Source organism: Embiotoca jacksoni, unplaced genomic scaffold, assembly GCF_022577435.1.
Source record: "Embiotoca jacksoni isolate LCO1_2020_lvr unplaced genomic scaffold, fEmbJac1.0.p SCAF_1, whole genome shotgun sequence".
NCBI classification, from domain to species: Eukaryota; Metazoa; Chordata; class Actinopteri; family Embiotocidae; genus Embiotoca; species Embiotoca jacksoni.
Genome location: NW_027185229.1, coordinates 3062532 through 3074436, shown reverse-complemented (window position 1 = coordinate 3074436; position 11905 = coordinate 3062532). Strand labels below are relative to the sequence as shown.

The 11905-nt window shown below is 44.8% G+C and overlaps 2 protein-coding genes across 6 annotated transcripts; both read left to right on the top strand.

The window, feature by feature from the left end:
• The first annotated feature begins 873 nt into the window (after window positions 1–873).
• smug1 (single-strand-selective monofunctional uracil-DNA glycosylase 1) lies at window positions 874–3754 on the top strand. Of its 2 annotated transcripts, none has more exons than XM_069155569.1 (2): window positions 874–1838; window positions 2558–3754. In XM_069155569.1, exons 1-2 carry the CDS (start codon window positions 1506–1508, stop codon window positions 3086–3088), a joined length of 864 nt encoding a protein of 287 aa, XP_069011670.1. In that variant the 5' UTR covers window positions 874–1505; the 3' UTR covers window positions 3089–3754. The 2 variants fall into 2 exon arrangements, with proteins under 2 accessions (XP_069011670.1, XP_069011679.1); XM_069155578.1 differs by having other exon boundaries at window positions 879–1790.
• Window positions 3755–5034: 1280 nt separating this feature from the next.
• calcoco1b (calcium binding and coiled-coil domain 1b) lies at window positions 5035–10706 on the top strand. Of its 4 annotated transcripts, XM_069155530.1 has the most exons (14): window positions 5035–5120; window positions 5568–5867; window positions 5989–6091; window positions 6446–6648; window positions 6742–6954; window positions 7053–7201; window positions 7280–7349; window positions 7435–7689; window positions 7784–7909; window positions 8277–8375; window positions 8984–9059; window positions 9142–9239; window positions 9625–9707; window positions 10138–10706. In XM_069155530.1, exons 2-14 carry the CDS (start codon window positions 5736–5738, stop codon window positions 10163–10165), a joined length of 1635 nt encoding a protein of 544 aa, XP_069011631.1. In that variant the 5' UTR covers window positions 5035–5120; window positions 5568–5735; the 3' UTR covers window positions 10166–10706. The 4 variants fall into 4 exon arrangements, with proteins under 4 accessions (XP_069011631.1, XP_069011640.1, XP_069011649.1 ...); XM_069155539.1 differs by lacking the exon at window positions 8277–8375; XM_069155548.1 differs by lacking the exons at window positions 9142–9239; window positions 10138–10706.
• Window positions 10707–11905: the final 1199 nt, after the last annotated feature.

The window sequence follows — 11905 nt, the reverse complement described above, 5'->3', positions numbered from 1 at the left end:
GAAAATCAAAACAAATATTCAGAATACACAAAAACAGAAGAACTGCGATGATCCACCGACTTCCCACATTTTAAATGCATTCTGCAGCTTGTGTAGATGTGTTGGTGCGATTGTGTCATTTCCCCTCAGACCTGCGTTCAGATGCTCTCATTCATTCTGCTCTTAAAACAGGATTCATGGTTTTGACAGCGAGAACACGACATCTATGAACGAGGATTAAAGGAGCACCGACCGACAGCAGGACATCCTGGATGTAAGTCACATTATTTGGCCCTGGGAAAGCTCATCAACATTATTAACTGGGATCATATTGATGACAAAGTTGTCACAGTCTGTAAGAGAAAATATTCCTGTAAATTTGGTGGTAAGACTTGAGTTTATTCCAGCTGCCAATAAAAGAAACATTACACATTTTAGGATAGAATAGAAAACCCTTTATTGTCATTGTAGAAAAATTCAATGAAATTTGGACCCCTAATGAGTGCAATTTTAAACACAAATGGACAGTTAAAGGACACCTCCTATAAATGTACACATTTTAAATACCTAAAATTGATGAATAAATCTAAATATTGCACTTAAATGAACATTGCACCGTGAATGTTGTAAGACGTGTTTCTTGATCTTGAGGTGTGTGTGTGGTGCAGCAGCCTCGTATGAAAACCGTGTGGGAGGTGAGTGGTGAAGCTCGTAACCTCGCTTCAAAGAAAAGTGAAACCTTCACCGCTGAATGCTTGTTTCTATGCTGCTGTTGTTGTTTTTTATTCTTTTATGTTCCCGTTTTGTTTGGGGAGATAGATTTGGAAAAAAAAAAAATAACGAGCTAATTGTCAGCACTTGTTTCCATGGAAACAGGATTTGTTAAAGGAGGACTTCTCCAAACCGGCTGCCGATTTGAGTCGTTGGTTACAAAACAGAGCAAAGGGAGTCCTAAAGACTGGCAATGCTTATCTGAGAGGAGCCTTTGGGAAAGACCCCAAACGCTGTGGTGGGATTATATTCAGGGAAAATATGCTGACGGATGACACTTCCAGGGACACTGAGGAACAGCCTGGAGTAAAGACTTAGTTTAAGCCGGATTCTGTCCACCGCAGCTTAACATAGTGATTAATCTAAGTAGTAGTTCAGGCAAAGTGTGTTGCTTTTATGGGCATCATACTGGACGTTTAAAAACAGCATGTTGGGACACATTATTCATTTAGATAGATAGACTGCAGTCCTCTACAGGCAGCAGCTCCATCCACTCAACATGGATCCTCCTGGCTGTAATGACAGCAGAGCTCCGGTAGATGGCAGCAGCCGCTCTGAATGCGGCCGCAGACGAACTGACAGGAAGTTGCAGAGGAAGAAAAAAAAAAAGAAAAAAAAAAAAAACTGCGACAGAAAAATACAAAACCTGAAACACACAAAGTCTTCAGCACGGCGTGTTATCGGTATTAAAATAAGACGTTCATGCTCCGTTTGTATAGCTCACACCGGAAGTTATTTAACGCTCTCGATATAAAATGTCAGAAAGCAGCTCGTCTGCCGGTGAACCGGGAGGGCTCGCAGACAAGCAGGACGTTAAACCCGCCGGCGGGACCCCGTCCTCCCGGGTCCTGCAGGCTGAGCTGGAGCTGAACGTCCACCTCCGCCGGCTCACCTTCAGCGAGCCCGTCCGGTACATTTACAACCCGCTGGAGTACGCCTGGGACACCCACCGCTGCTACGTGGAGAGGTACTGCCAGGCCGGACAGAGGGTCCTGTTCCTGGGGATGAACCCGGGACCTTTCGGCATGGCGCAGACCGGGGTGAGCACCTGCACGGTTTCTACATGTGGAGGGGTCCTGGTCCTGGAGGTGATAAAAGCATCATTTACACCTTCACTGTCAACTCTTTTCATTGGCTGGGAATGCGGAAGCTGCACCGAACAACAACAACAACAACAACAACATGTGCAGAGACACATGCCAAAATGAATCCTGATGAGGAGCTCAGAGGCCATAATATGCATTTCAAATCCTAATATTTATAGTGTGTCCAAGTGTCAGGGCCCTGAGGTGGAGTACAGACAGACAGACAGATAATGACGTACATATTCCTAAATTGGGCCTCTCATTTGTTTAGATTCAATATATATCAGTGTTAAAGCTTCATGTTACAGTTTTCATTATTTATTAATTTGTCAGTTACTTTTACAAGTTTACCAGAAACCAGGGTGATGACATCACAAACCTTTTTTTTTAGTTGACAGAGTTTAAGAACCTACCGAAAATCAGATAGAAAAGCAACACATCCTTTCATTTTCAGGGACAGGAAACGCAGAATATACAGCATTTTATCTGTAACCAGCAGATCATTTATTATTACGAAATAGTTTTAATTGATGAATCTGATTTGAAATGTACCTTTTTGAGTCTTGATGCTGCTTGTGTTTAGAATCTTCTACTTTTTCCTTCCATATGTTTGTGTACCGGTCAGCTCAGTAAACTCCGACTAGTTTCAGTGAATGTCATATTTTTCTTTTACGATTGTCATGAGTTCAGAAAGTTTGAATAATCTGCTCCTCTGTGCACAGGTCCCGTTCGGGGAGGTGAAGTCAGTGGTGGACTGGCTGGAGATCACAGGAGAGGTCGGCCATCCTCCCGACGAGCATCCCAAGCGGCGGATCACGGGACTCGCCTGCACCCGGAGTGAAGTGAGCGGCGCCCGTTTCTGGGGCTTCTTCAGGAAACTGTGTCGTGAACCCGCGCTGTTCTTCCAGCACTGCTTCGTGCACAACCTTTGCCCTCTGATCTTCGTGAGCGCCAGTGGGAAGAACCTGACGCCTCCCGAGCTGCCCGCGGCCCAGCGCGAGGCCCTGCTGGCCCTCTGTGACATCGCGCTGTGCCAGGTGGTGGAGGCGCTGGGCGTCTCCATGGTGATCGGCGTGGGGAAGGTGGCGGAGCGGCAGGCGCGGCGGGCTCTGTCTGCTGCGGGCGTGGACGTGCGAGTCGAGTACCTCATGCACCCGTCGCCCAGGAACCCGCTCGCCAACAAGGGCTGGGAAACCGCCGCTGAAGCCAAGCTGACAGAACTCGATGTTCTGTCGCTGCTGAGCAGCTCCTGAGACGATCCGCCTCCTCCGACTCTTTCTAACGGCAGTCTGGATCAGGAGCTCCAGTTTGGGACTTTAATTTTACGGATGGTTTGCTGCAGGTTCCTCACAGATGCTCACAGTAAACACCTCTAAAGAGAGAGTGGGACACACGAGTGCCTTCTACAACTCTTATCACACTGTAAACACACCTGCTCTGCAACTTTCTCTATTTGAATGTTGTTTTTTTTATACAGATCAGATTTATACTGCATGGCAGTAGATGGTGGAGCTGAAATTATTTCTACACTAATGTAACTCTAAGATGTTTCAGGTATGCTGTATTTGTGCGTTTATAGCCAAAGTATAAACTCAGGGTGGATGTGAATATTCATCGTTGTATTTTTGTTCAGTCGGCCACCTGATCACCTTCTGAAGAACCTGTAGAAGAAAAAACAAACTTTTAATTGGTGAGATTATTGAAAAGATTGTGAAATTACAAAGAACATTTTGTAAAAGTACCGTTTTATTTGTTGTGTGTGGTGGACTTCTATACAACACTATTTTTTACGTTTTTCGTATTTTTTAAAACTATCATTTTTCATGGTGTTTTCTGATTTTCCTACTTTTTTGTTTTTTTACCAGGTCATTAAAAAGCTTCCTGTTGAAATAAATGTTTGATGGATAAAAGCTGGAAGAGTATTTTTTCTCTGTTCTTCCTTTTTCTTCCCTCATGTGCCTGAAACATGTTCAACGTTACCATGGAAACCGTCCTCCACTCTGAAACCTGCTGTGCAGAACTTTTATCAACTTTTTCTGGCAGTGACGGTAATTCGAAAACATGTAAAAACCTTCTTTTTTTTTTTTTTTTTTAAGTGTACAAATTTGCCCCGAAGCAGCGATGTGACATCTGGATCCTCCCTCGGTCCCTTCTCTCCCTTCAGAGCTCTCCAAGGACCAAAATAACTGTGTTTGTGGGTTTTTTTACCTTCATCCTTCCTCTGAAAACTTGTTTTTTTTCGTCAGGAGGTTTTTCCAGCACTTTAGCTTTAGGCTGATGGAAAACAAGTTTTAGATGAAGCCTGTCATGGACTGAAAACTCTCTCTGTCACAGTAGGAAAAAGCACAGGTGTAAGTTATAATGAATAAATATTGTTGATATTATTGCTTTTGAAGTCTTTTGTAACTGTAGAAAACTTCAACTCTGCTTATTAACAAGTTGTATACGAGTCAAAAACATTCAGACCTGGATTCATCTACTCTGATAGTTTCGTTTAGAAAATGTGTGTTTGTCTGTTTGATGATCTTCAGGGTTTAATTCTGGATTTACTTTTCATCTTGACTCCTTAGAAACTGTCCCTCCTGTTGAATGGGGGTTTGTGCTGAAACTAAACCGCCGTCTGGTGGTCGAAGTGGGAACATTTCAATTACACAATCAGTCTTCGTCCAAAATACTGGTACATGGAAATAGTTGATGAGTGTTACACTTTTGTTTGTCTTGTGTTTTGTGTTTGTTTTGTGTTTTTCCCTCCTTCAGTGTTATCAGAGCAGTTTGAAACACGTACAAGATTTCCTCATTTTGTTCTTTATCAGTGAATCATGCATTCAAGAGATGAGCCTGCATTTATTATGCTGTTTTTCTGCCTTCCACTGATATCAGGATGTCAGGTGCACTGAAGTTTATCAAGAAAGATATTGGGAAATAACCCCCCCTCCTCCCCCTCCTCATGTGATGCTACTGAGAACTGCAGTTAGCAGTAACAGCAGCTCTTGTGTCCAGTAACTTTCCAGTAACTGTCCTGTAACTGAGTCCTGCTGTGGGAGTTGAAGTCTGCAGCGCTGCACTGTTGTCTGATGAGCCATTCACACATGAACTACATCTCCCATGAGTCACTCTGTTTACGGGGAGGGGGGGAGAGGGAGGAGGTCCACATGGTTGAGTGAGAGGATGTTGTGAAACTCCCTACACCTGACGGGATGTCTCATCACTATCTTCAGACTCCTGATTCACGCAGCTGTCCTTCGTGAGGTCGCAGAAAAGACTTCACACTTGGACTCTCAACAGGTAAGAATTTATTAGAGTCATAAATAATACATTAATTAATAAATTCAAGAAGCAACTGTCCTCATTAAGACACCAGTAGAAAGATTGTTACTGTTAAGGAACTGAATTGTTGACTAAATGTATTGTGTGTTAATTATGTAAATGCAAAATGTTCCTTTTTATTTGTGGTGATTTTATGATGCAGTTGTGATGTCAGTTTTGTGGCTTTTAGGAAGGAAATATAAAAAAGAAGAAAATGATTTCGCAATTGCAATATAAAGTGGAGTCATTATGACCTTTTAGATCAGTAGATAATAAATATTATAAGAATGGAAGTTTATTGTTTCTTCTTTTTGTTTCTGAGCTCCACAGCATCTGTTTTGTTGTTGTTGTTGTTGATTTTTTTTTTGTTCAGTCTTTATGTTATAACCTCAGTTCTCTGAGTATCTGAGCTTCTTGTTTTTTTAGACACGTCGTCGGGCCACAGGTGACCAGTGTGTTATGATCGAGCTGCATTCCTGAACCGACGCTGCTATCGCCTTTCATCAGCTGTCCTCGTCCACACTGAAACCGGAGCACGTTTCTCCGAGTCCGTGTGAGTGTTTTCTTCTTCAACAGCGAGGCGCTCCCGTTACCATGGATCAACAGGCCGCCGTGGTGTTTCGTAATGTGGGGCAGCTGTACTTCCCCCAGACCCGGGTGGAGTGCCACTACAGCCTGACCCCGGAGCAGCGCTGGAGCAGCAGAGATTGGATCGGGATTTTTGAGGTAGATTGAGCCCCTGAAGCGCCGTCCTCCGCTGTACAGCAGAAAGCATCGCAGCACACGAGAGTCGCGATGGGAGATGCTCCTTCAATGTCGTTAAATGTCTTTTTCTATCCCGCCACAGATGGGCTGGTCCTCAGTCAAACAGTATTACACGTACACATGGGCTCTGGTTCCTGAAGGCTACACTGAAGGAACCAGCGTCGACTACTGTGCACTTTTCCAGGGTGAGAATTCAACCAGACACGACCGAAAAAAAAATTTAAAAAAAAAAAAAAAAATCGTCTTTATTTTTATGTTAAAAACCCAAAAAGTAAAGAAGCACTTTTCACTGCGTCCAGCATCACTGACGGTTGTTTTACGCTCAGTTGTTGCTCTGTTGTCGTAGAGTGCAGATTTCACTGTAAAAAGACAGCAAGGTGAGATGCTGAAGCCAAAATAAGATCAAGATGCTGATGTGAAGTTTCTTGGAACAAAGTCTGTTGTTGTCAGCGTGGATCTTGTTTTGTTTGTTCTGTTTAATACAACAAATTTAAAGTAATCCTTTCAAATGAATCCTAATAAATGTCCCGTCCATGCAGCCTCCTACCTGCCCCGCCCCGGTCCTGTGGAGTACCAGTTTGTGTACGTGGATAAGGACGGAGAGGTGCGTGCCCGCAGTCGTCCCTTCACCTTCTATTCTCCCAAACCGCTGGAGGAGCTGGAGACTCTGAAAGAGGAGCAAGATGAGGAGGACGGAGAGGAGGAGATGCTCCTGGTCGTGCCCAGAGCTCAGCTGCTGCAGGTGGGAGGAGGACACGTCGGCACCGCTCCAGTAAGTTTGAATGTCGCGATGCGGTCGTACAGAACTTTAACTTCGTCTTGTCTTCGTCAACAGAGTCGTCTGGAGGAGTGTTTGAAGCAGCGGGCGGACTTACAGCGAGCTCTGGACGCAGCGAAGCAGGAGACGGAGGACGAGAGGGAAAACGGCAGAAAGGCGAGAACGGAGTGGGAGCGCGAACGAGAGCTGATGACGGACGAGGTCGTCGAGCTCAGAGACAACCTGAGACACAGCGGAGACATGCTGAAGATGATCGAGGGACGACACCAGGTGAGGACGGGTCACCTCGCCTGATGGAACAAATGCAAAATGAGATCATTAAGAAAACGTATCCAAAATATCGTGTCTTCTCTCCACAACACTGAAAGGATGTGAAGTACAGTGAGGAAAATCTGACCTCTGAACTCAGCAAGCTGCTGGATGAAAAGGTCGAGAGTCAGCGGCGGATCAGAGACCTGGAGGACGACTTCAAGCTTCTGGCTGACAGAGAGAGAGAAGAAAACAACGAGGTGGAGAGGTAAGTGTTGGAGGTTGATGTGAACTCTTCACATCGAGTCTTTCCAGTTTGAAACTGAGCTTGTTTTCGGTGCTGCAGGCTGAAAGAGAGGGTGAGGAAGATGTCCTGTCAGATGAAGCACGACGAGGAGAAGAGGAAGGCCCTGCAGGTGAGTGGATGATGCCGACGGTCCTGAAACGCAGACAGGAAGAGTTCAAAGTGTTTCTGATTCTCCTCCCGTCGTCCCTCCGCAGCTGGAGAACGAAGCCGCCCTGGCCGAGGTCCTCGGGCTGCAGGAGCGTCTGGAGGCCGGCGACCACCTCTCCGATAGCCTGCGCCGGGAGCTGCGGGAGCTGGGCGGCCGTCAGGGCCACACCCACACCGAGCTGCACCAGGCCCGGCTGCAGGTGGCCCAGCTCACCCTGCAGCTGTCCGAGGAGAACCTGCTGCTGCGGGAGGAGCGGGCCAACTGGGCTCTGGAGAGGGAGGCGTACAAACATGCAGCGGAGGTGAGGCTGCAGCAGGACCTGGTGGAGGCGCGTGCAGTCACCTACGTGTCCATCTCAACTGATTGGTTGTTTTGTTTTCATGTTTTTTATGCAGATTGAGAAGAAGAAACTCCAAGACCTGAGCTGTGAGGTGCAGAGGAAGGAGGAGTGGCTGCAGGAGGAGAGGACGGAGAGGGAGCGAGTCGAGTCCGACCTCAGGAGAGAGAAAGATTACAGTAAAGTGAGTGAATCAGAGCACGTCACTCATATTTAATTTAATACACAAACACGCTCGGCTCCAAATATAGCTGCTCAGGTGTCGCGTCATCAGTCGCTCAGGTTTTGTTTTTTTGGAAACTGGAGAAGTGTGCTGGAGCTCAGCGAGCTGCTTTTATCACTCTCACATACTGGCACAAATAGAAGAGCTTCCATGAACAGTCAGGAAACATTTCCTCACAGCGACATGTGAGCAGGAGAGAGAGGACGCCAGCAGAGTCAGATGTGTGTGTGTGTGTGTGGGGGGGGGGGGGGGGGGGGGGTGTTGGGGAGGAGCTCAGGTCGGGTCAGAGGGTTTGAGGATCTGAGTGTGATGCTGCTGCCCCCTGCAGGTGCTGCTGAGCGACGCCAAGCGAGAGCTGCAGGAATTGAAAGTCAGTCTGAGGAAGATCCAGGATGAAGAAGAGGGAGAGGAGCAGTCGGACAAACAGGCAAGCTCAGATTTATTTATTCAGGATGCACTTTTCTACCGGAGGAGGGGCTTCAGTCAGGAGCTGCTCTTCTACTTCCTGGTTTGGAGGTTGCCCCGAAATGTGGAGTTTACATGGGTGCAGTTTGAATAACGTTTTCTTGTTCGCCTTCTTTTGTCACCCTATTACTCTTCACTGCCTCCATTACAAGCTGATTAAACCCATAACAACACGTAAAGAAAGACAAAACAGACTTCCAGTTTCTAGTTTTCAGGCTCAAATGAAGTTTCACAAGATACTGCATTTAAATACTTAAGATTTAAAATGTTCTGCCTCTTTGTACTTTTACTGCACAACATTTTAGAGAGAAACAGTTCATTTGATTCCACTACATATATTTGATAAATGTGATCTGTGATGTCAGCACGTGTCGACGGTGTTTTTGAAATGAAACTCGCTGGCATGTTAAAGTAGAAGATCCCACAGTCATCATGTAGCGCATATACATTATTAGTGTTGAGGATATCTTTAATTTTTTACAAAGTAAGCAGCCATTATCACAGCCAGTTCTGCTCTCCTGTGTCCTCCCTGTGGTGCTCCGGTCTGTGTTTGGACCCGGACCACTTCAGGGCCTGCTGGACTACATCCATCAGTTGGAGCAGAGGTTGGCGATTCTCCCGCAGACCGAATCCGACGTCTGTACCTGTAAGTAAAGACGTCTCTCTGCACGCCGCTCTGCTGCTTCACTGTAACGAGCAACAACAACAAAAATGTAATTTAAAAACAGCTGCCGGCTCTTCCTCTGAGGATGACGATGCTTCCTCCAGCTCCATCTGTTCACCTCTTCTCCCCGCTGAGGAAGACGCTCCCGCTGAGGACACTCAGGTAATCCAATCTTAACTAAACAAGGATTAACAGCGTTCAGCTCCAACACACCTGAATCTGAACGAGGAGTCTGATCTCATCATCGTGGAGTCCGTGTGGGACCACATGAAGAGACAGAAGAGTTTTTAAATCTACAGGAGAGCCGAGACAAACTTTATTAGATGCTGAAATATTGTGTGCAAATGTACCAAAGAGAAATGATGCTGCACGTTGAATTAAGTTAATTAATCAGTTGAGACTTTACTTTTCACATCACTTTTCATGCCTAAAATGTTTGCACATTTTTGAGCTATCACTGTGTATCAGAAACATACATTTAATATTAACATATTTATATCTTTATTTATATTTATATGTATCAGTTTGTTTCTGTCTGTTGAATCAGGACGAGAAGACGCAGCGCTGTGAAACCGGAGCTGCTGAAGGGAAGCATCCGATCCTTCCAGAACTCGTCCACCCCGTCCTGAGGTGACACATCTGGCAGTTACACACACACACACACACACACACACACACACACACACACACACACACACACACACACACACACACACACACACACACACACACACACACACACATCCACCCTGTTCAGTGTCTGGAAACACCTCTCTTAAAATGTGATGACTTCATTCACACCTTCCCCGCCGGCAGACCACTGGCTGTTTTATAGACGCCTTCGTTTAATTACACTTTTATTGTGACACACAGCAGAGATTAAAAATATATTTCCAATTAATATTGTAATAAATAAGAGTAAAAACAGCAGCAGAAATAATATAAGTCCATTTTAAACCGAGCAGTATATCAGCAGGGGGAGAGATGTGGGATTTATTAACAGTATTGCATGTTTTATTTCTGTATTTTGTAAAACGTTGACCTCTCTTTCCCTCTGCAGTAATCGGCCCGACGCCCCCATGTGGTGACACGAGGAACCGCGGCTGGACGACCGGCAGGTTGCTTTGCTACAACACGAGTTCAAGTGAAAACAGAAAATATTTATGGTTTAGAGCTTTGACTTAACGAGTGCCTGTAGTCGGAGATTTTTGTTTGTTGGTTTAATCAGGATGAACATTAAGTGTTATTAACACACTTTTTTCCTGTATATATTTGAATCCTTCATACTTTTAGATTCCATCTGTTACAGGATATTTTAGAGCTCGTATTTTCTTCATTTTCTACATTTTAGCTTTTTATTATGTAGATTGTTTTGCAACTGAGGCCACGAGTAGAATTTATTCCACTAGATCTGTTTTTGGTGTATATTAGCTGCTGATCTGTGTGTGTGTGTGTGTGTGTGTGTGTGTGTGTGTGTGTGTGTGTGTGTGTGTGTGTGTGTGTGTGCGCGTGTCTTGTTGAGCCCAGCGTCAGGTCAGAGGAACGTGAGAGGTTATTTTTAGAGACTTTTCTTTATTGAAATGAGCTGCTGTTAGAAAGATGAGGTTCTTTAATAAAAGATCAAAATCAGTACATGTTGATGGCAGTTTTTCACGACTTTAAGGGAATATTTGTTATGTTTTTATCTTTCCGCTCCTTCGATAGATGTTGTTGTCGGTTTGATGTTCTTGTGAACGTGATATCTCCAAAACATCTTGAGGGAATTTGATCAAACTTGGCAAAATCATTCACTTGATAATAAGGATCAATTGATTTGATTTTGGGGGACAAAGGTCAAAGTTCAAGGTCACTGTGACCCCTATTTGAAACATTCACATCTACATGATATGTCAGTAACGCTCAGATAGAATTTCCTCACGTGGCACAATCGTTCACTCGGCCTCAAAAGATGAAGCAATTAGGGTTTGGTGGTCAAAGGTCAAAGTTCAAAGTCACTGCGACCTCACGTTCACTTTGTCTGTCACAACATATAAAAAAAAAACACCTCGAGGGAATTTGTTCAAATTTGAAATTTAAAACATTCACTTTGTACCAACAGTGACCTGATGGGATTTTGGTGTTCAAAGGTCAAAGGTCAAGGTCACTGTCACCTCACGGTAATATATGCCTGTGAACACAATTTTTGAGGGAATTTCTTCAAATTTTTCAGAAATGTTTATTTTGGCTCAGCGATGAGCTGTTTAAATTTTGGAGATCAAAGGTCAAGGTCAAGGTGTGAGTTTAATATCTATATGGGTTTGGACAAATATACACTGCTCCAAAAAATAAAGGGAACACTTAAATAAAAAATAAAGGGAACACTTAAATAAAAAATAAAGGGAACACTTAAACAACACAATGTAACTCCAAGTCATCACACTTCTGTGAAATCAACCTGTCCAGTTAGGAAGCAACACTGATTGTGAATCAATTTCACTTGCTGTTGTACAAATGGAACAGACAACAGGTGGAAATGAGGCAATTATCAAGACAACCCTATAAAGGAACGGTTCTGCAGGTGGTGACCACAGACCATTTCTCTGTCCTCGTCCTTTCTGGATGGTTTTTGGTCACTTTTGCATTTTGCCAGTGTCCTCACCACTAGAGGTAGCATGAGGCGGTGTCCAACCCACAGAAGTTGTTCAGGTAGTGCAGCTCATCCAGGATGACACATCAATGCACGCTGTGTCAAGAAGGTTTGCCGTGTCTGTCAGCACAGTGTCAAGAGCACGGAGGAGATACCAGGAGACAGGCCGGTCCACCAGGAGACGTGGAGGGGGACGTAGGAG